Consider the following 27,588-nt stretch of genomic DNA (forward strand, 5'->3'; position numbering starts at 1 on the left):
ACAGGGTAAAAAAGAGAGGAGGAAACCCTAAACTGCTGTGGCCCTCTAGTCCTCGTCTCTCTCTCCCTGTTATTTCACACACCCACTCCCACTCATTCACTCACAGCTCGCTGGACGTGTGCTCGCACAGAAGGAGAATGGCAGCATCATTCACAAGGAAAACCGGGGAATCCTGGAAGATGATGGCTCTCGCGGTGCTTCTCATCGTTTCGCTCTCAAACGGTAGGTGGAAAAGCTGGTTTTGGTTCAGTGGTTGAAACTTGTATAAGAAATCTACAGTGAGAGAGAGAAAGAGAGGAAGGGTAGCAGGGGTGGATGGGCGTTTGTCTCAATGATTTGTAGGGCCAAATGTGTAGGTTTTAACCTTTCTACTCCCTAGAATGATAATGAACTCTGTCAGTCCTAAAAACACAATGAGCTTGCATATGTTCTGGATAATGGTATGGAAAACAGTTTTATCTTTTTTTTTTTTTTAAATGCTGAAAGGGAACCGTTACTTTGCTTCATACCTTGGCAAACAAAGGGATCATTTTAGGGAGAGGCTTTGCAATTTTGTATGGACACAGTGATGTTTTTTAACTTACAATGCCTATTTTTAATTTATGAACTCATGCATGATGCTCAGACAGGCCACTCCTTTGTTTACTAAACTTGTTTCACGTCAAAGAGGTTCATTGCTGCCCCTTTTCTTTGTCTCCTAAAGTTCTGTTGGACCCCCACCCCCTCCACAAACTTACTCTCCCTCTGCATTGGGTTAGGGGTTAGGGGACCACCTTCTCTAGCTATGTCTGCAATTTCATTGACCTGATTCTCGTGATGTTCCATGGCCGGGAGATATGTGTGTATTTATATTTAGAAGGTGCTAGCGTGAGTCCAGTCAGCCTGTGAATGCGCGCGTGTGTGTGTGCGTGTGTGTGTGTGTGTGTGTGTGTGTGTGTGTGTGTGTGTGTGTGTGTGTGTGTGTGTGTGTGTGTGTGTGTGTGTGTGTGTGTGTGTGTGTGTGTGCGTGCGCGCGTGCATGTGTGTGTGTGCGTGTGTGTGTGTGAGTGAGACATGGGTGTGGATCTTGCGTGTGGGCAGAGGTTGTTTATGTGGACAGGATTGTAAGAAATGCGGTGTTGTTGATAGGAAGGGGTGGGGGGGTTACCGCAAATGAAACTATGTGTGTAAACAATATGTGGATTATGTGTCATCTTAAATTGTACATTTTGTTGTTTGAGCTCAGTTTCATCACGCTAAGCTAAAAATGCCTTTGTCTGGATGTTGATAATGAGTTTATTGTCACTTTGGGGTTCATAATCCCACTACATAAGCTCATGCATGTTAGGAAAATAACTTTTACACAAGTGCACCTTTGTTAAATTATTGTAGTTCAATATGAGCATGCAATTAACTCAGCCATTGTTTTTCATTGTAATGGAATTGAATTATGTTTATATTTGTCTAATAATCTGAGATCTTTATTCCAGATCCCAGACAGATTCATTTACAATAGATACAGAGTAATCTTTTGTCTTGGGAAATTAAATATCGACAATGCTGCATTGCTTAATTCAAACCTCATGTCTTGTTCATGGGATAGAGCTCATGACATCATGGATCTGGAGAAGGACAGCTGGATCTGCTTTGGAGCCGTATGGCCGCTAATGTATTCCATAGATTATGGCTGAGTTGCAACAGAACTTTGTTCCACATTTTTGTCCAAGAGAATTTCATCATTTCTTGAGGTATATATTGCATTGTTTTACCAGACTCTCTGAAAGAGAGAGAGAGAGAGAGAGAGAGAGAGAGAGAGAGAGAGAGAGAGAGATCAAGGGAAAGCAAGAGACAAAAGATCAATAACAGAAGAAAAAATTGAGGGAAATAAGACCTTTCAAGTTCAAAACGTATTTCCACTGCAGGGTCCAACAACGTCTCTTTCAGTCTGTTTTTTTTATTTATTTATTGTTGGATAGTCCTGTCAAACCATGGGAGCAGGGGCAGTGTTAAGTCTGTGAGCTTGCAGATCTACTATTTTCGGCATGCTACACCGTTGTGCGGCGGAGCATGAGTCAGGCATTATGTAAGCACAACACAGATAGGACTGCACTGAAATGAAGTAACAGTAAGTCAGAGAGGTTTCACAGATGTTAGCCAGCTAGTAGTGCAGCATAACGGTTACTTAGGCAACCTGGGAAAGGGTGGGCATTAGGGGTTGGCATTAGGAGAGTTGCGTTGCCAAAACATTATGTAGAGTTCCGGTAAGAAAATGGACCCGAAGGGATGATTGAGTAATGGCATTAAAGCCTATAGCATTTATTTTCAGTGTCATTAGTACTTGTAGAGGCCGATTTAGCAGGAACAAGACTAGACTATCTTGTCTTTGTTTCAAAGTGACAAAATGGATCTACCCTGAGGTCACAAAAGTGAAATAAAGTAAGATAAGGGGCCACACCATAAAATTCAAAAATGTCTATTTTTTCATTTATTTTATTATTCCCAGTGTATTTTTCCACGTAAATACAAAAATAATACAATTCATTAACTCTAAGCCTGGGTTTTCGTTTCTGTGATTTTCTGAGTGGGTGTGTCCGAATGGTTCTCTCCTGAAAAGGGGACTATACAGGAAAAATTTAAATTGGAACGATACAGGGAAGATTAGCATGGTGCCGTGCTAATATTAGCCAATTTTAGCCCAAAGACAGCGCCCCATTGCCAACAAAGGGCATTTTGGTATTGCATCTGAAACTACTTGGAATTAGAGACAGACAGAACATGAAATTTCTATATCCGAGTGGTTGTTTAGGCTAAAACCTGTATAAAACCGTATTATGGACCAATACTTATATCAAATATATATTTTTATAAGCATGGTGTGGCCCCTTTAAGAAGCACAGTGGTAGGCAATTTACTGTTAGTGAATGGTTGTCAAAATGATTATGGCACTTTCAAGGACCATGATATGTGACATACCTAACCACTTTCAATCTGGCATTAAAAAAAATCTAAACTTTTATAAATTAATAGCAGATCTACAAGCTCACGACACGGCAACGGCACGTTGCTGTTTTCACCATCACGCGATAAAGTAAAACGAGTCTCAAGTGGTAAACGTTTCTTTTTTTTCCCGTTCTTTCAAATTGCATGTATAGAATTTTCAGAAAAATGTACAGCCATTTTCAAGCATAGACACTCACCCATATTCTGCTTTGCAGTGGTTTTAGGAGGCGCTCTAGTTGAGGGGAAAAATCCCAGCCTAACCTCGGTGCCAGGCCTGAGGTCTGTAATTATGTGAATCATTGTTTTAGTAACATCCATTGGAGTAACAGATGTATGAAAACCTCACAGAAAAACACTTAACAACAAAACACTTGCTCTGTCTGAGTAAGAATATAGTTCAGAATAAGGCTAGAGTGAAGTAAGGCCGAGCACCAGAGTCTAGTGTTCTAGGTCAGGGGTCTTCAACAGGGGGTCTGGGACCCCTAGGGGATCCTCAGAGTTACTGCAGGGGGTCCTCCAAATCTTTGTGTGATAGAAGCTTTTTTTCTCCTTTTTTAACCACTTGAACCCTAGCGTCCATATTCTCAGAACTCAAAAATAGACGATCTACAAGCTCACAACGCCTCGCAGCGCGAGGCGTTGTGAGCTTGTAGATCTGCTATTTTTGGCAAAGAGGTTTGGTGTAGAGGGGATAAAGAGCAGACTAAGTACAGACTGAAAGGTATTGACGGTTCAAGTGGTTAAATATCTGAAAACACAGATTTACGTGAATCCAAAATACACTGATGATTGTGCTGTCAAACAATGAAACTATATGGTATCTATGGGTTGTGGGGGTCCCTGCTTCATCTCTCTCTCAACTAAGGGGTCCTTGGCCTGGAAACGTTGAAGACCCCTGTGCTAGAGCTTGGCTACGTGTACACACACACACACACACACACACACACACACACACACACACACACACACACACACACACACATAGCCGAATGACAATGACACGCGTACATACACTGTCTTGAGCGTTATTTCAACTCTGAGAGTGCAGATGGAGTTATTATGTACACTCTGAATTGTGTACACTCTGAATTGTGGATACATTAACACTGAGGATTCTAGTGTAGCTTACGTACACATAACACAATTACATTGAACCTCCATCTCAAAGGCCCCTCATTCACTTGGGATAATACTTTTAACTTTCATCTAATGAGAGGCAGGCTGTTGCTTTTCCACAGAGTTCTATCTTTGAACTGTTTCCCCCCTCAACACTTAGGCCTATGTACTGCAGTTAATACTCCTTGCATTTTACAAAACCTTCTGGCTTTGAAGGTCAACAAATTGCTTACCAGGGAAATAAAAAACGGTAAATTCTTCTGCATGTTAAATGGGTGTTTTTTTTTCCGTCAGCAGAAAATAACTGACAAATACGTTACTGGATGACACCCAATAAATTCCACGGTGTTCATTTAAAAACTGAAAGTTAAGAATGAACCCTACTACGTCATTAACCACATGAAGCCTAGCGCCCCTATTCTAGGGTGAACGTTCGTCAAAAATAGCTGATCTACAGTTTCACAACTTGTTTTTTTGTGCAGCTATTTTTGTGTGAAGAGATAGGGAAAAAAGGAGGCAGGAGGGGCCTTGTACACCAGTGGTGGAAAAAGTACTCAATTTTTTTACTTTACTGCAATGTAGAAATACTCTGTTACAAGTAAAAGTCCAGAATTCAGAATGTATTTGAGTAAAAGTATGAAAGTATTGGCATCAAAATGTACTTAAAGTACCAAAAGTAAAAGTACAAAAATGTTTGAAAATAGCAGATCTACAAGCTCACAAAGCAAGCTTGAGATCGGCTATTTTCATATAGCCAAGGTATAAAATATGGCTAAAGTGTTTTATGTATGTTTTATAATATTATAATTTATATCTGCAAAGTCATGAGTAACTAAAGTTTTCAAATAAATGTAGTGGAGTAAAAGTACAATATTTGGATTCCAGATGTAGTGGAGTATAAGTAAAAGTATTTGAAATTAGAAATACTCAAGTAAAGTACAAATACCTCAAAACTTTACTTAAGTGCAGTACTTAAAGGGATATTCCACTTTCAAAATAATCTGCCTTGCATGGGTCTGCCTCCCCATGCTCAGGGTCTCTCCACATGCACACCCATTGTAACTTCAAACCCCATTTTAACCATGATAGATTCATTAAAAACACACATTATTTTTTTCTGGTGACTCATACTACCCTCCTAATACGTGAGCAGGCTGTGTTTTCTCAATAACCTTTTTCATTTATTTTTAATAATTTTGTTTTGTATTTAATTTTTCTCATTTTCCCAAAGAATTATTAAAAATAAATGAAAAGGGTTATTGAGAAAACACAGCCTGCTCAAGTATTAGGAGGGTAGTATGAGTCACCAGAAAAGAATAATGGGTGTTTTAATGAATCTATCATGGATAAAATGAAGTTTGAAGTTACAATGGGTGTGTGTGGGGAGAGGCCCTGAGCCTAGGGGGCAGATAACATTTACATCAAATATGTAAATATTGAATGAAGTAAATTAAAAACTGTTCAGGGTGTTCATAAAAGCCTGATTAGATGATAAAGTGACCAAAAGTTTTTTTGAAAGTGGAATATTAAGTGGAATATTAAGTATATATAATTAAGTAAATGTACTCAGTTACTTTACATCACTGTTGTACACAGATGCCTCTGCAATACCAGTCAGCTAAGTATATGGGTTCAGTCTTTACTTTATCTATAAAATGTACTTGCAAAGGTTTGGTGTTGTTTCTGTAAAAGAGAGATTTGATAGAAGTACCTGCAGCACTTTTTGCTAATGCTTCACTTTACAACCCTTTGGCTTTTGACTAAGTGCACTCCATTCCATTGTTTAAATGGTCTGTTAAAGTGCAGAGCTTTTTTTTCCAATACCACCTCTAGAGGCACATGCAAGTATTTCGTCGAGCGAGGTTATAGAAACTGGACTCAATCAACATCCAATATTTTATAGCAGGAACAAGATACTGCTACAGTCTAATTGGGTACACTCAACCCAGACAGTCAAAGTAATACACCTAGCAGTGAAACTGTAGTGGACAATCAGAGGGGTCGATGATATAATACTCACAATTGAAAGCAGATGTCATGTTTCCTGAGGTCCCCAGAACCAGCCACTATGTATTAAGGCAGGTCAGCAGGCACAGCAGCCTTGGGGGCAGGGGTTGGTCGGGTGAATGCAGCTGCTGTTGGGCAGCGTTGGATGAAGTTAGGATTTCTTGTTGTAGCCAAAGGGCTAGAGCAGGGGTCTTCAACGTTTTCAGGCCAAGGACCCCTTAGTTGAGAGAGAGAGAGAGAGAGATGAAGCAGGGACCACCACTACCTGTTAATAGATTCCATATAGTTTCATCGTTTGACAGCACAATCATCAGTGTATTTTGGATTCATGTCAATTTGTGTTTTCAGATATTTAACCACTTGAGCCGTCATTACCTAATAAACTTGACCTTTTACTCCGTACTTAGTCTGCTCTTTTTCCCCTCTACACCAAACCTCTTTGCCGAAACTCCGAGGCGTTATGAGCTTGTAGATCGTCTATTTTTGGCTACAGTTCTCAGAATATGGACACTAGGGTTCAGGTTGTTAATATAAAAAGGATTGGAAGATTTGGAGGACCCCCTGTACTAACTCTAAGGACCCACTAGGGGTCCCGGACCCCCTGTTGAAGACCCCTGGGCTAGAGAAGTGCAAAGAATAAATAGTTCCCAGAGAGAAATTGAACAAAAGATCTCTACAGACCAAAGGATGGGCTTGCTGCTACTGGGCAATGGGTGGGTGAGTGCCCCATCCTTGCAGCCTTACAGAATCCACGAAATTCTGTGAAAAAACTAACGATTTACTTCACCTCAAATTGGGTACCTCGTACTAACAACTATTTACGTCACCCCAATTTGGGTACCTCGTACTGTTTACGCAGGCTTCACTTATTGCTCTTAAGTTACTTGGTACTTTTAATCTACACCTTTGCCAGAGAGAAGAGAATTAATGAGCTGGATTCTGCTATTAATGGCTGTGACAGAGGCAAGGGGTCATGATAGTGGGGTCAGCAGTCTGCTGTTTCAAAGCAGCTAGGGTTGCAGAGCATGTTTAACCTTAGGGACTGGGCTCCGATATCACATTCCTTAGACACCCACTATGAACTCTCACATTCAAATTCTTTGAGCCTGGCGGGACTCATGAAAACAATCACTATGGACTAGGCACAACACTCAAAATTCAGACGTAATTGTGTTCAAAGTTGCATTTTGGATAGCACAATTATGATACTCTTTAATTGCGTAATAATAGTTCTACAATACTCTGTGTATAACAGTGTAACCATGTAATGTCAATGTACTTAACGTTTGTTCGGTGTCAACCGAAGTTCCTTTGTATTAGGATGATCATGGTTTATCAGTACTAATACAGTAAAGAACAGAACTGACATTAGTGTTTCCCTTGTGATTTAGATATTATTATTGCGACCGAAGGTCGCAGTTTACTATGAGAAACGTCACAGCTTGTCCGCGTCCATCCGTATAGACGTGTACACATTTTTACGGTCTATGGGTTTGCCGCTCTGATGTCACTGTGATGTCAGGGGAACCACTCTAACAGAATGGGTTTGCCGCTCTGACATCACGCTCTGGCTTCACTGTAATGTTATACTAACATAATCCCTTTTATGCCCATATATGGAGTTCCCTGATGTCATCAATATTAATGATGCCCTGTTAGAGATATCCCTGTGATGCCAGGGGAACAAATCCCTTTTATGCCCATATATGGAGATCCCTGATGTCCACATCCCTGATGTCCACATCACTGTGTAGCCCTGAGGCGTCTTATTATTATTATTATATTTCTTTGGTGGCATGGCGATCACCCTCTATAATAATTAGTCTGCCAATGTGATAATGACATCGTTGCTGACACCTCAGCCGAGGTCATCAGAAGGATGTGGTGTCAGATGTGGGAGACAAGATGGCGGTGGGATGTGGTGGTTCGGGGTGAGTAATCGCGGGGCTCACATGCCTGAGACCACCCTGTGCAGCCGTCCCACCCTCCCTGCTCATTCCTCACGGAGCTCAGCGCTCACACATATCCTGTTGGAGGACGTGAGGAACATTCCCAACATATGTATTCCTCACACCCCCACCCCACCCCACAAAAAAAGGGATATATCTTGTGAGAGTTTATAAAATCTGTCTCAGTTGGATTGGAGACCCTCACGCACACCAACATTTGGGATGTGTATGCTTTTAGCTGTACCGTCAGTGGGGGAAATATGGTTCAGTCGACGCTGCCAATTTCATTTGAAATTCTAAGATTAATGAGACAGCTAGATTTGGGGATTGCGTGCCTCCCTTCGTTGTGCAAACACTGCATCATGTGGTAACCATCGCATGCTGTGTGCGGAGCAGGGGAGGCCGCTCCGATGTTTAAGGGGTTTGGGGTTTTGCCACGGTGGTCCATTTACACTTCGCTGTGTTCTGAGCCTTGTTGCAAGCACAGGGATTTCCCCTTCAAAGGAACTCTGCAGGATTAAGGCTAAAATATTAGATAATGTGACCGTGATTATGAGTCATCATGATGGTTGGAAGAGCAAAATTATCAAATTTTCATCCACAGGGGACTTTTGAGCCCAAGTGTCACTATTCTGGGGCTAACGTTCAGTGACAATACTACATCTGAAAGCTAGAGCAGCTATGTGTAGAGCCAAAACAGGAGGTGGGTCCTTAAGTGATTAAAAGAGAGGCTTTAGTGTCATAGTGTAATATATGTCACCTTTCCATGGCATGATGTTAATTGAGGAAACTGAAATAAATGAAATAAAGTTAATAATATTCTGTAGTGGAGCAGATCTAATTCAGAGGCAGAGAAGGGCAGAGTGGACAAGGCTCGTAGGCCACAGCCTCAGGACTGGTCATTAAACAGAACAAATAGCACAGCCCAAAGGTTCCGTTGACAGGAGGCCAAGTTCATAGTTGTACTGTTCCATTTAACAGGTCTCAAATACATCAGGGTTGAACCTAGCTGTCTAGGGAAGAGAGAAGGTAACTGCATTCTGCTCTGGCCCCTGCTATGTGCTTATACATTAAACTACATGACATTGTGGGAAAGGTGTGAGGGCCAAATGCCAAATTTAACAGCGATAGATGGCTAGGATTAGTTGTGCGTGACTGGAAGTCAGGGAGTAGAGAGTTTTTTTTTTCGGGGGTGGGGACTGGGGAGGCATGGAACTTTAGGCTTGTCCTCTTCCAAAGCCCGCCACATTCCTCCATCCGGAAGTCCCAAGAGATGAGAGAGGGGGGAGGGTTGGGGGCCGGAGCATATCCAGAGCATGCAGGGCCGTCACTCCAAGAAATCTGGTGGGAAAATCTCTGTGAACGCTGGCGAAGTCTAAAGGCCCGATCTGTATAACATCTGGAGTCAGGGTGGCTTAGGATGCTCAAGAGCTTCATGGTACTGTATACTGTATGTAGTGATAGCAGGGGAAAGAACCGGAGACGTGTACCGGGACCACCTTGACGACTGCAGTGTGTGTTTATTGTAGGTACGTGTTGAAGTAAAGGGTGTATGATGTATGTATCAGGGGAAGGGGTGCCGTAAACCAGTGAGGGTTTAGCTGTGTCTGTGGCCCCTGCAGAGAGGCTGAGTGGAGGGGCAGGGCAGTGACGAGCCGAGAGGTTACCGTGTCAGGAAGGGTGTTGATGTGACTCTGCCGCACGCAGGGAGCACCGGGGCAGCTAACCCCACAGGACCCTGCGGTATCAATTACACAACAGAGGACAGTTCACCACTCCCAGGGCCCCAACGCCTAGACAACCTATTCACACTCTCCTTCTGCTAACACTTTGCAATGGATTTACTCCCGGACATTAACCACTGTGTTAAACTATAGGCTACACAGTATAACAAGTTCATTTAACTCTGAATGTGTACAAATGCACATTCGCAGAAGCCTCATATCTCCATATTTCAACTTTGAACGTTTTTGTGCAGTACAGTTTGTTGTCCGGGCTCTGAAGCGTGGCCTACATCTGGCCTACATCGTGGCACAAAGCGCCCAAAGTTTGTTGTACAATGTTGGGTCACATTGGCCAAGCTTCGCGGGACACTTAATGAAATGAACTAAATAGCACCGCTCTATGATAATGTATACATACAATTGTAGTTGCAATACTATCTTCCTGCCCCCATTCAAACAAATAACAAAGGTTAAACCAACATGTTGGTATAGCTGTAACCAAATGAATACAAAAACACTCAAAACACAGTCGCCTCAGGCGTAAATCCAGTGGAACGGTCTCTGCCTGGTATTCCTAAACGTAACCTCAGTAAAATATGCCTAAACGGTTAAACCTAACATTATTCCTATAACCTCAGTAAAACTATGACCCTAAACGTATTTCTAACCTTATCCTCAGTAAGTGGCAAATAAACAAAGAATTAGGGCGAGCGTGTTTTAAGGTGAGCCTTCTGGTTACCAACCAACTGTAACCAATCCTCCTTAATGGTTAGTTGGGAATTTATATTTGCAGCAATGTAATAAAATAGAAACTAACGCAACTTTCATAATGCTGCTTGGTCATAATGAATCAGTTGTTTACAGGAGAAGGAACAGTTTGTTTGTATGTAGCACATGACTGATTGCCGGTCAGACATTAAAAAAAGCACTTACAAGCGTTTACAGGCTATGTTGGCGGTGTTGCTAAACAACGTATGGTCATGTTTTAAGCTCAAGGAGAGTTTTCAAGAGGGAGGAGGAGGGGGGGCTTTGGTAAACCTGGCAGAACTCTTTTACAAGTACACTACTGGTGCCATGACATCATTAGCCTGATGCCTGTAACATTTTACGGTCTTTTTACAGTGGTAAGTTACAATTTCACCACAACTTCCAGATTGAATGCAAAACCTTTTAGAGAATAACTGTTAATTAACTGTTAATTATGGAACATAATCAGGCAATCGCAAAAAACACAGTCTTGATTCCCTTGTGTATTAAAAGTACTCATAAACTCATCTCCTGTCTCTCATCACAAAGACTTGGCTGCCTCCCAACTACTCCTGAGAACTTGAAATGCTTTGCCGTTACAGTCTCTGCCCTTCATATTTACAACACATGCTGCTCACACACTCCTCACTCCATGACTGAATAATGTTTAAAGCGTGCAGTGGTGAAAAGTAACAAAGTGTATTTACTCTAACAATGACATGTTGAGAGCTTGTAGTCTCAAATTAGTCAAACATTTTTGAAAATGGTATTTCTACAAGTTGTAGATCTGCTATTTTCAAAAATGTTTGACTGAAATATGTGAGTACTCTTACTTTGGTAATGTAAGTAAGTATATTTATATCTATTCATTTAACAGGACTTTTGTAACGGAGCATTATACACCGTGGTCTTGCTACTTTTACTTAAATCAAATTGGAGTACTTCTTCAAACACTGGTAGCATGGTAACATCAGCACACCTCCGACTCTGCACTCTTCAAACTGCATGTCTCATTTGGATTAAAACGTTGATTTATGGTGGGCAATCTTTCCCTCTTTGGACGTCATCCCGTCCTGTAGTGTAAACAAAGAGACCACCCAGAGACGGATGAGGGAGTGCAGCTGTAGGTCTAGACCAGGGCCAGGGGTCTGGGGGGCATGGGGGTCTCAAGACAGATACAGGAAAGGTGAGGGAGTCCTTGAAATGTCACCGGCCTACTCCCACACTAACAACCATATAAGTCAAACCCTGAATACCACAATAACATTGCTGGAGTGTTCTAGTCTTCATGCAGAATGTCCTTGATAAAGACAAGGAGAGACAACCTTCCCAACCCACTCAATCGTTAAATCTGTCACACATTGGAATACTGACCCCCACCCAAGATAAAAAACTGTGATGTAGTATCGCATTTATTTGATCACAATACAAGACTAATATATTGTATGTCAACCTATACTGTAATGATGAAAAATAGTAAGTGATTCATATTCCACTGTTACAGACGATCCCATAAGTAATCATCGACTCCAGATGAAAGACTTAACTAGGATTTTCTGGAAAAATGACAAGACACAGCGGAGACATTTCAGCTGTACTGTATACTTTTCCAAATAAGCCAGTAATTGAATAACACATTCATACTATTTCCAGCTGACACAAAGATAACGGACAGCTGCGATGGACAGTTGCTAACCCTTAGCGTGCTCATGAGAGCCCGCTCCCTCGAGGCCGTTGACCCACCTGCTGGTTTCAGCACTCGGGACGTTTGCGCTACACTTGTGACACCTGTTTGTCATAGTGATTTAACAAAGGAAATGAGTAGCCATGTTGGACAATGTGGCTACTGTGTGAACATCTGTGTTTGACATGTGAGGAAGACCACTATCTAAGACCATGGGGCTGATGGGAGAAGACTGTCGGCTCAAATCCATACTTCATCATCACTCGCCAAAAGAAAGAAAAGATTTTCCAAGAAAATAAATTGGTATGTGTAGTGTCACAGAGGTGGCAAGAGACACAGATCTTTTCCACAAGTAGAAGCATTGCTACTTAATTTTAATCGTGTTCATTCTGTATTGAATAATTTAGTACAAATAACCGTATTCACAAGTTTCAGCCCAAACAGTGCAGGGGCTAAGAATGAATGAATGAACCAACGAACAAACCAATCACTGTCCTTCTGGCTTCATATAAAGTTTCAGAGGGATTATGTTTTTGTATGCAACAATCCATAGCTCACTCGATTTACATTAAAATGAAAGTACTCAAGAAGATGTAAGTAGAGGCTTTTAAAAGTGTAGAACAGTAATTTGCCATATAAGCATATGAACTGTTACGATAATTTCCTGGAGCGAAGACCTAAGCAATCTAACTAATAAATCACTACTTTGTAGTGTTTGTGGATACAGACTGGCCTAAAACATTGTCCTTTAAGGAAAAACTGAACCTACTTTAGTTTTCACAATATAGGTGTCTCACAGGTAGCCTATGTACCGGTATAACCCAAACGTGTCATCAAACAGAGTTGTCACATATACCTCTTAAGGGAAAACAAACTTAATAATGTTGGTATCATGTGAATTATGTATGTGTACCTATTACCAACAAGGTAAAGAGGCAACATATACTGCAATCACAGTTAGACCGTAGGCTTTAGCAGAACAATAATAAACCAAATCTGGCATCCAGTAGGGAATGACACGAGGGAGAGTGGAGTAATGAGATCTGCAGCATTATGGGAGTGTTTAGAGAATGAGGTAATGCTACAGTATGTGTGCGTGTGTGTGTGTGTGTGTGTGTGTGTGTGTGTGTGTGTGTGTGTGTGTGTGTGTGTGTGTGTGTGTGTGCGTGCGTGCGTGTGTGTGTGTGTGTCTGTATGTGTGAAAGAAACAGAAAGGGGGAGCGTGAAAGAGAAATTGAGGTGTGAAAGTAGTGTTTGCTATGCATTCTGCACAAATCTCAGGAACAACAAGACCAGGTTTATTAGTTGGAGGGCTTCAAGGTCTGGTGGCATGTTATGTTTTAAATCAGACAAGGAGATTAAAAGTGCCCTGCAAGTTATTTGGGTTAGTAGTACTTTCCAGCTGACATAGCTAACTCAGCAGCCGTCTAGACCTACAGTATATATGCTCATATGATTCAAAATATACTGTCAGAGGTTAGAGATCGACACGGTCAAAAGGGGTCCTCCATATGATGCAATGGAACTCTAATGGAACATAATTAGTGTAATTCCGCTGGCTGCTTTAGAAAAAGTGATGTATTCAATAGCGTCATTATCTGACACTTGGTAGCATTGGATTTAACTACAGCATTCAACTGTTTAACAAGCTATGAGGAAAACCATCACACTCACATACTCCCCTACTGCATATAGGCCTACTGTACCACAGTCAGACTATTCACCCACATTGCTTAACTTTGTGTGTCCCCCAGTGCCTAACCTACAATGACGCCATCATGCCACTGTATGAAACCACAGCATCTTTTGTATGAGCTGAGAGCCAGATTGCATATCAAAGCTCAGAATGTCTTGGTATGGTTAGCCGCAGGTGTAGGAATATCTGTCGCCTACTACAGATCCATTACTAAACCCCCTGTCGCTCCCAGCTGGGCCATGGGGGACTCGTTTCTCACATCAAAGCAATATCGTCACTGTGTGTGAACCAAAAAGCTCTCACAGATTGTGACAAAATCATCAAAATCACGTATGATAGCTTCATCATGATAATTGATGAAGCTATCAGACATTGGGGACAATCCACCATTACAATTGTGAAACTCAAATTAAATAACAATGACTACAAGGAATTTCAAATTACTATTTCTTATTGAGCTTAAAGGAGTAGTATGTTATTTTCTATCAATTCAGGTCTGAAGAAGAGCCACCAGGCTCGAAACGTCACCTGAGTAAAAACTAAAGTATTGGGAACATCAAATTTGGTGTGCGGACTCTTTCTTTCTTTTATTTTCTATCAATTCCACACCCCAAGAAACTTTTAATTCATGGAGACATTTAGTTTTTGTCGCATTACTAAGCCAATAATTTGATGACCGGCGGACTCCTATTGACTATGATGTGGTAGGCACTAGGGGCGAGCTAATATGGGAGACATGGCTAGATGATCCCATGGCTAGATGATCGGAAATCTCGGCCTAGTGCGTATTACATCTGTGGAAACTTAAAATTCTAAATATGGACTAAAAATAGCAGAGTGTGATTACACTCTCATAGTGAAGAGTAAAACCTAGGATTCTACAGTGTAGATGAGAGGCGGGCCAATTTGATGAGCTTCAACTCAGCTCTGGTCATCAAATTTTTGTCTCAGAAATGCGACAAAATGCTCCATGAATTCAAGGCTTCATGGGTTGTGGAATTGATAGAAAATAAATAGTTTAATACATATAGCCTACATATAATAACATTTGGGGTGAACTACTCCTTAAAGACATAGTGGTTTTCCACATCATGAAAACAAACTCTTAAGAACTAATCGCAAAAATGTAACTGTAAAACTGTTGCATAGCTCACAGTGTGTCTTCCTTTAAGAGCTCATAGCATAGCACCAGTCCCACAGGGACAGTGGCTGAGGTCAGGGTTTTTGGCACGTGGGACCAGGACATGCACTGCAGAGAGGCTTTATTTGCTGTTTATTCCTTCATTGAGTTATTAATTACACACAGGTCTTCAGTGCCTGGACCTTTGATTTGAGGCCAGGCCGGGAGTATCCTATTAGTGAGAGAGAGACTGCACCGCCCGGTCCACCCTAGTGCAAAACATCTTCTGCTGGATCCCATCCAAGGCATTACAACCCCCAGGGATTAGAAAAGGCCAGATAAAAAGGGGTGCTGTTTGATTGCTATCATTAAGAATTATAGGTGTTAACATTTATGTTGGTACATGTGATGCCAATTAGCATAGATTTCAAAACTTGGAAGGTGAAAATATCTGGGTATGAGTTTCTCGAATTAGTGGGGGAAGAAAATACAAAAAAGATATGTAGAGATACTACGTTGTCTGAGCTGAGTCTTATCCAGAGCAACTTTAGAGTAATTGAACGGGCATTGGTTAACTATATTTATGACTGAAACTGAAACGAGACAAATGGCCACCAATGGACATGTATTTGCAGACGTGGGGATCAAACCATCTCTATGTCCAATGGGTCACATTGCGTTCCCACCAAGCTTTGTTATACATCAACACCTGTCAACGCTGTCTATTAATTGTGGATGCCATACGGCCAAATGCCTTAATGTCTGTTGTAGAAGATATTATATTATGTTATAATGATTGATAATATGTGACCTTATTTACAGTACATTATGTTGTTCATCTTAAGATATTTATATCTGTGCCTTATGATACATTATGATATTTGATAGCTTGTAAGACTCTAAATGTTTCCACTATGCCTGATAGCTATTGTTTTGGTGAAGCCTATCTTGTTATGGTTCAGCTCGTCCTTGAACCAGCGACTGTAATCTCTGACTTGTGCCTCCTGGCAGAACTACAGTGCCACTGACACAAGTGTTGTACTTCTCCCCATGATATCATGTTACATAAAGCATAACCACCACCACCTAGAATATTGTCAGGTCTCCTAATTGCCTCATCGATGAATGATTGATCCAGAATTCCACAACACTGTCAACTGTAATTTGGAATGGATTATCGTTCTTTTACAGCTGGTGTCTTGGCACAAGAGGAGGAAGAGGAAGTTATCACCGGTACTACGCCACCTGTGGATATAGCTGAAGTCGTACGAGGAGACATGGTTCCAATGACAAGTGAAGCGCCTGGTAAGAGTCATTAACTTGGACTGTAGGTCATATAGTAGTAGACTTACTCTAGATTTGAATTTCAGTTCTGTACATACTACTTACATGATAAAAGCTTGTCCATAACATGCAATCACTTGGTAAATCATATGATTGCTTAGATTTCTCCACTTTAAGGGCACTATTTTCATCCATGCCTTACCCCTTATCCCTAAACATCTTTGCCCCCTTTTTTACTATTTTGAAAAACATTTTAAAATACATCAAATAGTTAAACAATTTTTACATGTTTTTCAAAATAGTAAAAACAGGCAAAGAGGTTTATGGATAAGGGGTAAGGCACGAGAATAGTAGCTGTAAATATGAATGTATAAAAGTGAGCATGAGGGCAAAATACATCTTAGAACACACGTATTCAATTAAAATTGACATTCTGTGAAAACCTTTCAGGGACGGTGGAACCACAGGGTCAGGTTTGGGACTTCCCTTCTTTGGACTTCCTTGGCACAGCAGGTTCGCCCACAGAAGAGGCTGAGGCTGGAGAGGGGGGACCTGCAGGACCTGAAGAGGCCCGTGATGATGCTGGAGAGGCAGTGACAGTGACAGTCATCAAGCTGGAGTCGCAGGCGCCACCTCAGCCTGCCAGGGGTGACGGTCCTGCCAACATAGTGCCAACAACTAAGGTGAGATCTTTCACTTTAATATTATTATATATTTTTCTTTTGTGTAAATAATGATCTACATCGTCTTCATCGTACAAGAGTGTCGTGCAAAAGTAGCGGAAAAAGATCTGCAGGCTCACAATGCGTTGCTGCCAGGGGTCATCAATATGTCCGGCATACATGGACAGCTGTGTCTGTGGCAAGACATGGCCTTGTCCTTGGCAAATTGTAGATTTTGTTTTTTCATAATGTTTTGATCATAATGTTTCTTCAGTATATGTATGGCACTGATTTACAATGCCAATATTATGGCACATTAGTGATTCTCAAAAAGAATATACATATATTTTCAAGGACCCCCATAACTCTTGAGTGTGTACAAATACGGGTCCATTTGGTTTCATTTGTACACTCTCAGAGTTACAGTCATGTACTGGTCATTTAGGTCTAGGCGGCTAGCTCATTTGTATGTCCATGGCAAAAGATTTACTTTGTCAAAAATGTCCACGATACTACACCAACTACTTTGGATCCATTTGGAACACAGGCTCTTATTTCCATGAGAAGTAACCTGACAGTATTTTAGCTGTGCATTAACTGAAGTGTCTCCTCTCTCCGCAGCCTGTTCCATCGTCTGATGTCATGTGTGTCACCAAAGAAGCTGTCCAGGACAAGGACGCAGTCAGCCTCAAACTCAAGGCCTCGTCCGACTGCGTAAGTTTAGAGAACATTGACCTCCACGTGTTTTTGTTTTGTCATGCAAGATATGGCATAACATAATCTGTCTCCTGTAAAAAAGCATCATAAAATCAAGAAGTGTTTATAGTATGTCAGGGTACAAAAATATGGTCCAAGTGAACCTAAAGAAGTGCAAACGATGCATGCATAATCCCTCTCTCTCTCTCTCTCTCTCTCTCTCTCTCTCTGTGTGTGTGTGTGTGTGTGTGTGTGTGTGTCTCTCTCACACACACAAACCACACGCACACAAACCACACACACACGCACGCACACACACACACATGAAAACAAAAACATGGCACACCCTCCTCACACACAGCTTCAACTCAGCTCTGGCAAACACTTCCCTTACATTCCTGAAGTGCCTCTAAGGAAAACCCTTTAAGTTTTGAGCTAAATTCAAACCAGATCAAGAGGAGAGCCTTCACGTGTGAAAAACTTGGAGTCTGAGCTAGATGGTGTGAGATTGAACACACCGCGGAGCCAGTTCCCAAGGCAAAGGCTTCAATTACAGCTGGAAGTAAAATAGTTTGTTTACTGTGAATACCAGTTTCAATCTAGCATGATTCTTATCAGCGTGTGGCGCATGAACTCGGGCATAAAACTGCTCCTCATTAAGAGGTATTATATCTCTGATGGCCATCAAGGAGGATGGTGAATAACATCCGTCCTGCTTCCCTGCATGAAGGAGGAAGTCAAGAGCATTTCTGTTGCACCTCAGTGCATGAGTGCTGCGGTGAGGGTCGGAGAGGTCAGAATGTGTTGAAAGCTGTTTTCAAGGGTGAACTGTCTGTGCTGTCGGCTAGTATACAGTCTATAGAGACATGATGTTGGTGCGCTTGAGTACATACTTGTATCTCAGGACAGTGATTTTGCGGTCAACAAGAATCACAACTATGTGGAGGTCTGGAGGGATGAAAGACGGAAGGGATATATAGCCAGCAATCAGGATTCGGCAGGGCCCAGGGGTTGTTGATTGTTTTCCTTTTTTGAGCGGTGGTCACACCATCTCCATAGCGTGGCCGTGTGTGTATCCGTGTATGTATGTGTGTGTCTGTCTGTCTGTCTGTCTGTCTGTCTGTATGTAGCCTAAGTTTGTATGTAGCCTGCAATACCTTTTCTGACCACACATGTTAAGGGAGGGGCACTGTTGTCAGGCACACTCACACTCACACACACACACACACACACACACACACACACACACACACACACACACTCGCACGCACGCACGCACGCACACACACACACACACACACACACACACACACACACACACACACACACACACACACACACACACACACACACACACAGCCTCCACCGCTCAGTTCACACAAGTGTGATTTTTCCTTTTTGGAGTGGCTTGTGGCAGACAGGGCAGGTCAGGGAAGAGCAGGGGTTGCCTTCTTAGGCTATGGCTGTCAGCCAGCAGCCTGGATTTACTCTGATCTGGGCTGATACGGCAAGCGAGAAGTAATGGGGAGGTAAATCACCACATTCCTGATGATATCTCACACATCCAGCCATTTAGTGGTGGTGAGACACATCTACTTTCTCATGGTAGATAAACACAAGGACTGTTTGGGTTAATGCTTGGGGGGCAGTAACCATACAGTTTGTAATTGCCGGTGGAGTACAGATAACTTGCTAGTGATGCTACAAGAAAGTTCATCTAACTTGACCATTTCACTGCCTGTTGACAGCAGCAACAGATCAAACACAAGTTTTAAAAAAATCAGCGCCTTTATTGATTGAGAAAGACTGACAGGATACGGGGGAGAGAGAGATGGGGAGGGACATGCAGCAAAGGCTGTTGGAAACGGGACCGCAACACGATGTCAGGCTACATTAAGCCTAGGCGCCCTGTGGCCCAGGCCATATTTTTAAGGGTAAACTACACTACATGTACACGTGACATGTCTGCAGCCCTTGACCCCACGTCCACGCCTGTTACCATTGTTCACTTGATATACAGTAGGCCTATATGTGTTCTTTGAATGTGTCTAGTTTGTCTGTGTGTGTGTGTGTATGCATGCATGCATTGTATTTTATGCTTTACTGCAATCAAATTTGCCATTTGGGACAACTACATTCTTGAACTTCGGCCAGCTGTCCTGATATCAAAGGCTCTTACAGTTGTCAGTTCAGGCTTGTGACTCTATTTGGATCAGATTACATAGGGAGGCGAGTTCCACAAAGTTTATCATTTTCGGCTTGTGGCAAGCGTTAGACGAAGATTTGTAGAGACAGCGAGGGTGAAATGGAATTGTTAGTTCTGCCAAAGAGTGATTGTTTGGAATTTACATAGTCTTATGATGCAAATGATATGCAAGTCAAGTCAAGGCAAGTCAGGTACATTTTATTTCTACAAGAATAAATAGTGCAGTGATTCTCAAAGTGGGTACAGGGTTCCTTGAGGGGGCTCCAAATGTAGGCTACCCTTACTAACTCTCTAAAATCTAAATGTTTAGCAACCACTGATATACCACCAAATCACAACAGGTTTTCTCATGTAAATTTTCATATAGAGCAGGTCAATTCCATACAGATCCAACAATTCCCCCATGAAAAAGCAAAAACAAAAATGAACAGAACCTGGCTGTATGTAGGTGGTTTGCCGCCTACCTTCAAACCATGTATCCTCACGTTCATCTTCAGGCATCTACTGTACGACACAAGACATTATATGGGGCCTGCCTACACTACACTACAATACTCGACAATATTTTGCTAAGATTTAAAAAAAAAAAAAAAGTCTGACACCGTCTCACACTATAAGATTTTGAAAAGACTTCAATTACTTTTTAAATATTTTTCAAAGATTGCAGTCTTTAGATGTGAGACTTTTCTAAAGACTATTCACAGATTTAGCAAAGACTAGGTAAATTTTCCTTTGGAGATTATTTCTCATCATGTTATATTACTGTGAAAAATATTATTACAGTGAATACATTGCCATATAAATGTGTATCATTCACCAAAAACAGCCGATCTACATGCAGGCTCACAACACATTGTAACACAACATGTGAGTTTGTAGATTGATTATTTTTGCAAAAGGATTTGGTGTAGAGTGAAAAAGCATACAGTTGCAACTCAGGTCCATTTTATCCTCAGTTAACTTACTACAGGGAGACCGCCAAATCTTTGTATGATAGGAACTTTTATTTTTACATGAACCACTTGAACCCTAGTAATATATTCTGGGCAAAATAGCAGATCTACAAGCTAACAACGTTCCGCAGCCCAACCCATTGTGAGCTTGTTTTGGTGTGCAAAATGTAAAAAGAGCAGACCATGTACAGAGCTCAAGACAGTGCAACTATTGGTTGTTGACGTTCTAGTCCGACAGTCCATTTTCCCGACATTTTATAGTCTGTAAAATGTTAAGTTAGTGTGGGGTTAGGGTTAGGGTTAGGCTAGGTTATAATGCGTGCCGTTGACCAATGGTACTTCCGAACAATGGACCATGAGACTATGTCATGGCATCCTATTGACTTGTGTACTGTGTAGCTGACAATTCCTTTTTTCTTCTTCTTTTTTTTCCAACTTTTGTGTTTCTGACTTATTTTGATAAGTCGGTGTAGAGAGACAGGAAAGGTGGGAGAAAGATAATGGGAGTGACAATGGTCCAGGGACTAGGTATCGGGTCTTGGTTGATTGATTGATTGACATGATTGATTGATTGATTGATTGATTGATTGATTGATTGACAAAATGTACCAAACAAAGAAATGTGCACAGGAAAACGTCAAAAGTATGACACAAAAAAGGCAGAAGCTGATTTCCACTGTGGTCCCATGACAAGGGAATTTGAAGTTGACCATGGACATGAAAATGACCAAACACATGTTAACTGTCAGCACAAAAAATATACTGATACTCACAATGCAATGTTTTGTTCCACTTGCAGGAAGAAAGCAGGGCTAAGATTGCTAGTGTTCTTCAAGATCTGTGCGGTGATGATTGCAAATTGGATATTTACCAGGAGGACAACACTAATGAAATACTTGTCTCTGGACAATATGTCGAAGGTTAGTCCAATTACATACTTATATGAGAGAAAGATATGGCTTTCTTTTATTTATTTTTTGCATGAAAAACATTTCAGCTTGTTCTATAATCATATTCTGCTAACTGCGACAACAAAACAAAATGTTTTTACTTTTCCTTATTTGCAGATGATGCTGCTGGAATGGCTGATAGGTTCAACAATGACAACATCAAAGATATGGTAAGGTGGCACTTTAAAGAACACATGTATGCTCTAAGAGCTGAAATAACTGGTTAACTACAGTAACTCCTTGAAGGAAAAAGTAAAGAAAAAGAAAGTACAACTAATGAACTCTGAACTCATCATATTTGCCAATGAACAATTGTGTTTGTGTGACTACTTGGTTGCTTGTCCACACCTGCAACACAGATCAGTTCACACATGCAACCACTGAAGCCCTATCATCCCTATTCTGGGGGGAAACGTTTGTCAAAAATACAAACACGACGCATTGTGAGCTTGTAGATCCTCAAAGAGATTTGGTGTAGAGGCAAAAAAGAGCAGACCAAGTACAGATGCAACTCATGTCCAGTTTAATTACAGTACATAGTATAGAGGTTTAAGTTGCACTCTGACTCTCCATATCCTACCCAAAATTTTTACTTTGTCCCCACACAAGTGCAGAATTTAAATGTGTTTATCTGTTCTGCATGCAGAAATGTATTCCTTTGCGTTATTATTTTGGCAGATTTTTCATAAGCATGTAGTACACTACTGGTTTGCAAAACATATTGTAGGGGTCTGAAGTGTGAAATGCGCCTCCTGTTCAAAGACAAACACGGTCTCACTCACACTCCCACAGGCTCCAAGTTGCCAAAATGACACTCAGTGTGACGATTCTCTTCTCAGCTGGAATCCATTTGTTTTACCCAGGGAGGAATCAGGCTTGGGTAGAGCCTGCTTCCTCCACGTCTCCCACCCTGGTATCTACAGTATTTGATAACACACCCTGTATTTCTGCAACGCAATAGTACACTACTGCTCTTATTTTGACACATTGATTCTTCAGAAATAGCCAGAAAGCTATTTTCCGAACATCAGTTCGTCGGGTGACATGGCCATGCAATGAAACATTGAGTTAATTCATTTGAACGTCTGTTGTAATGTTTATATATTACTTTCTCGTCAGATTGATATGGAAGAGGCCGTTCCTCGCTGGGGGAAGAACTCAAAGTTGGTTCTGGTGTCGTTGCTACTTACTGGCCTGATACTGGCTGCACTACTGGTGGCTGGATACTACCTGAAGACCCACCGCAAGAACGCCAAGGGTGTCAGACTGGTGAGTGGATTAGTGGATTACAGATCCAATATTTAACAAGAAAAATGGAAGAAGAAAAAAACCTTTAGGTACTGCTGAATGCTGATCAATAATTGTGAAGAGAAAGTAAAGATGAGAGGGAGATAATGTTATGAATGTTAAGAATACATCCTTACTATCCATCCTTCCATCATTATTTACAGAAATCTGCCTTATGGTATGGTCTGTTTAAAAAGATGTCTCAATGGGGAATACCTGCAAAATCAGCTTTGCCAAAAAATGTATGGGCTTTTTAACTGTTGTATATGAGAGTCTGGTGGCTTTTCTTTCTTACAAGACAAGACAAAAAACAGATGGTGCACACTTGATTTCGTGCATGCAGTTAAAACTCACTTGAACAACAGGCCTGTGGTCATCAATCTTGCTCAAACTAAATTCTGTTTGTCTCAGCTCTGTGAGCTTGCTGCAACCCAGTCCAACTCGAATTTTACACTTCTAATTGTCTCCACCAGCCGAAGGCATGGGGGAGAGTATGTTTTCCCCTTCGTCCGTCCGTGTGTCCGTCCGTCCGTGCGTGCGTGCGTGCGTGCGTCCGTGTGTCCTCGCAGTTTGTGTGCACCTAATCTCAGTCGCCGTTGGCCCGGTCGCTGCCAAAGTGAGCACACACATTCCCTGGATGCCAATCTAGAACCTCTGCCCTAAATTTTTCAAATGGGCCTTTTCTAGCGCCACCTAGTGGCCGATGTTCGCAAAACACATTTCTGTGCACTACTCTTACAGATTTTGTTGTAAAATCCTACAAATCGGTAGGCAGTATCTCGATAGTCATGTGATCGACACGGATCTGTCCGATTTTGCATATTCCATCCTGATTGGCTAAGATTGGCTTCCAAAGTTTGTAGGATTGAGCAGTTTTGAACAAAATGCCTCAAATCCCAAACGCAAATTGCAATTATCATGAAATCACGCACACACGTTCCCACTAGGTCGAGGAAGAAATGCCACTTCAAATTTTTGAAATCAGCCTCATGGTGGCGCTATAACAGGCAGATTTGTGGTTTTACCTATAACTCCACCGATCAGTTTCAAACTTTGTAAGCGCACTCCCTAGAGGCACTCCCACATCAGCCTTTTATAGCGCCACCAGGAGGCCGACTTATGTAAGACACAATTTTTCCTATTATTCCTTGAGATTTTATCCAAAAATCATGCAAATCGGTACACAGTATCTCTATAGTCATGTGATCAAGTCCGAACCGTCTGATATTTTATATTCCATCCTAATTGGCTAATATTGGCTTCCAAAGTTTGCAGGATTGCTCAGTTTTTGAACAAAATGCTTCAAATCATCAACGCAGCTTGCGATTACCGTGAAATTTGCCACACATGTTCCCACTATGTCAAGGAACAAATGCTACCCTTTTCACGTTGGCCTGTTATAGCGCCACCAGCAGGTAGACTTTAGCAAAACACATTTTTGGAACACAATGCCTCAAATCATGCATGCAGTGTCCGATTGCCATGAAAGGTCTAAGGTGAAGAACATATGCCAGCCTTTTTACATTGGCCTATTATATAGTAGTACCACCGCCTGGCCTGGTGGAGACCTGTGCTCGGAAGAGCACTGCTTCTAGTTCCATACTGTAATCATCATACACATTCAACCTATAATGCTAGGATAGAACAGCATAGAGAGCAAACAAGCAATAAAAAAAGGTTGAGCTAAATAAATGTTATGGCACATCATACAGTAATACAGAGAATGGTAGATTGACATAGTGACTGACACATCTACTGTATGCCTATATAAAATGTTATGACTGGATTTACAGTAAAGCTTGGTGATTATCCTTTGGTTGAGTCCTGTGCTTGACTCACATGTGCACTCAATGCCATTGCCAAGCGGTCATACTAAGTCTTCTCTGCTGTTTCTACTACAGTTCAGGGGGAAACACATGGTTTTAGTTTCTTGCTTCTCTTTAGCTCCACTGACAAAGCTCATGACTTCATTTTTTTTTAAAAGAACTTTCATATGGGGCACACCCATGTGATGGTTAGGAGAAACGCATGTGGATCTGCCTAGACGTGGCAATTTGTTTTTCCAAATCAGTCACTTGCAGTTTCATCACAGGTCCGCCGTGCTCCTAACTTAAACAAGGCCACTTCTTTTTTTTATCCTTTGTCAAAATATCCTTTTCTCAGCAACACCAGAAGCAAACAAAAAAGATTTGCTTCCATTTTGTTTCAAACCCATCCCTGTAGCAAAACAATTGTTTACCGACACCCTTCAGGAGCACACAAAGCTGGAAACCATAAACTGCTAATCAAGAATGTCCTTTCCTTACAATGTAAATGCACCGGGTACTTTCTTAAGGCCTGTTCATAGTCTCTCCGAGAGTTCCGACTTTCCGACGTGAAGATTTCCGAACTCTAATTTGATGTAATGCTTTTCAGAAGTCCCGAATGACGTCATTTTGTAGTTGAACCGGACCTTTCCGACGAAAAGTTCGGTTTTGGAGAGACTATGGACAGGCCTTTATACAGTAACTTCTTGAACCAAATGAACCCTTAGTAACAGGTTCAATTGGTTCCATTTGTACACTGTCAGAGTTAAGGGGAGACCTTCAAATTTCAAAGTTTGAGAACCACTGCTCTAGAAGCTTTAACCTCAAAGACGCCTCTTTTTCCTCAGGCGGAGTCTTTCCAGGTGGACGAAGAGAACCAGGCCAACACCCTGGTGTCTGTGGCCCCGCTGCCCCAGGAGCCCCTCGACAAGCCTGCTAATGGGGAGTCCCCACCAGAGAACGGGACCAACGCGCCCGCCACTAACGGGCACTCCGCCACCCAGACCCCCGTGGCTGACACTGAGATGTGAAAGAAACCGTGACACCTCAGTACCTTCCCTCCAGTCCAGTCCCCTTCCCTTTCCCCCATCAATCAACCTCAACAACCCCACACCCTCCTCCATTGCCTCAGAGATTGTCCAGACACTGGCACACATTCTTCTAACACCGGAGGTTCTCAAACATTTTAATTTCAAGGACCCCTCCCCCATAACTCTGAGAGCGTACAAATGGAAATGGTTCCATCTGTACACTCTCTGAGTTACAGACATGTAAGGGTCCATTTGGAACCCCCTCAAGGAACCCTGAGGTCCCCTGGACCCCACCTTGAGAACCTCTGTTGTACACAAATCCACACCACGTACTCTTCCTTCCCTGTCCCTGCCTGCACCCCTTGGTTAATCATGACGACCATGAAGCTGATGTACCACGATGACAATGTCAATAATGCCTGTAATGTGAAGACGCCCTTTGCTGGTGCTCTGGCTGTAGCCATGAGTCCCGGTGCTGTGTTTGAGGTAGAGACTGGACAGCAGGGTGGCTGGCTTTGATCGGTAGCGATTTGCGGCCACAAATGCAGTCTGTCTAGTAAAATGATTTTCGAAAAAAAGGAAAAAAAAAAACTAAAAAAAAGACAAGAACAATTCACCAAAGTAGCCTAATGTCAACTTTGTGCTGTTTATCCGTTATGCGTGTGTAGCAGAGTGACTCAGAGCCTCTGCCTATACCCAAAGCCTATAATGTCTCCCTCGGCCAAGGGGGATTCCCCTTTAGATTAGTGCATAAGATGTTCGGCTTTAGTGTCGCTCCCCGAGCGGGAGACTAGGGTTTGAATCTGGTGGGGGAGGTCAAAAGGGGCCACTGCCTGAAGACCAAAAGCCAAATATCCCCCCCTGTCCAAGGGGATCCCCCTTCAGGCTAGCGTATAAGACATTTGGCTTTAGTGTGCCTTCCTGCACATGAGGCTGGGGTTCAAATCCCAGGTGTTACATGTGGCGCAATGTAACCAATGACACCAGCCTGTTAAAAAGAAAATCTCTTTTGTAGTGTTAAAAGGACCGACATGTTTTAGTAATGGTTTGTGTTTGTTGCTTGACAGTTTGCTTAACCTTTGGATAAATAAGACAATGGTTGTGGCAAAAATCGAAGTCTTAAAGGGACACAGTAGCGTTTTAAATTAAGGTCATATTTCTTCTTCAACCGACAATATCATGGGAAATAATCTTCTTTTTTTGTCCTTCACCTCCCTACAAATGTCTTAGAAACATTAGCACTATTGCTCAATTAGGAGGCATGGCTTTGCACAAGCTAATTAGCTTGCAGCCAGCTCTGTCACAGCTTTATTCAAGGATGCCATCAATGCTATCTAGCTGTTGCCTATTCATCATCCAAGTGCAGAGAGAACAATGTCAAGCTATCGTTTTACAAGACTGAATTAGATTGGATAAATAGCTTTTGTGCCATAAACATTGGGGAGTTGCGAGTAGGTAGCTTCAATGAGTAGAATTATTTCATGAATGACTGGTGCTGACATCTTAATTTTAACCATGTTACCTGTTGTCAAAGCTTATCCATTAAGGTCCTGACACACCAGGCCCACTTGCAATAACTAAAGGCCTACTGACAGATTATTTGTGACACCCAGAGGCGTCAATTGGGTATGGCAAGCTATGGCAGTTGCCATACCTTGGCTACAGGGGGGAAATAATACAATTTACTTTTCA

The 27,588-nt window shown here is 41.9% G+C and overlaps 1 protein-coding gene across 1 annotated transcript; it reads left to right on the plus strand.

The window, feature by feature from the left end:
- Nucleotides 1-27,588, plus strand: LOC308287502 (uncharacterized protein). The gene is made up of 8 exons (XM_080728696.1): nt 1-222; nt 16,214-16,327; nt 16,757-16,989; nt 17,590-17,682; nt 21,623-21,743; nt 21,891-21,943; nt 22,893-23,042; nt 25,714-27,588. The coding sequence occupies exons 1-8, from the start codon at nt 138-140 to the stop codon at nt 25,894-25,896; spliced, it is 1,032 nt and encodes a 343-aa protein (XP_080584822.1). The 5' UTR covers nt 1-137; the 3' UTR covers nt 25,897-27,588.

The sequence above is a fragment of the Nannobrachium achirus genome (assembly GCF_963921795.1).
Source record: "Nannobrachium achirus genome assembly, chromosome: 6".
Taxonomy (NCBI): domain Eukaryota; kingdom Metazoa; phylum Chordata; class Actinopteri; order Myctophiformes; family Myctophidae; genus Nannobrachium; species Nannobrachium achirus.

Bases quoted from the DNA above. Each gene is read 5' to 3' on its own strand.
- LOC308287502 (XM_080728696.1), top strand. From the start codon at position 138: ATGGCAGCATCATTCACAAGGAAAACCGGGGAATCCTGGAAGATGATG. The intron at 223-16,213 runs GTAGGTGGAAAA...GTTCTTTTACAG, and splicing joins CATCGTTTCGCTCTCAAACG to CTGGTGTCTTGGCACAAGAG. The intron at 21,944-22,892 runs GTAAGGTGGCAC...CTTTCTCGTCAG, and splicing joins ATGACAACATCAAAGATATG to ATTGATATGGAAGAGGCCGT.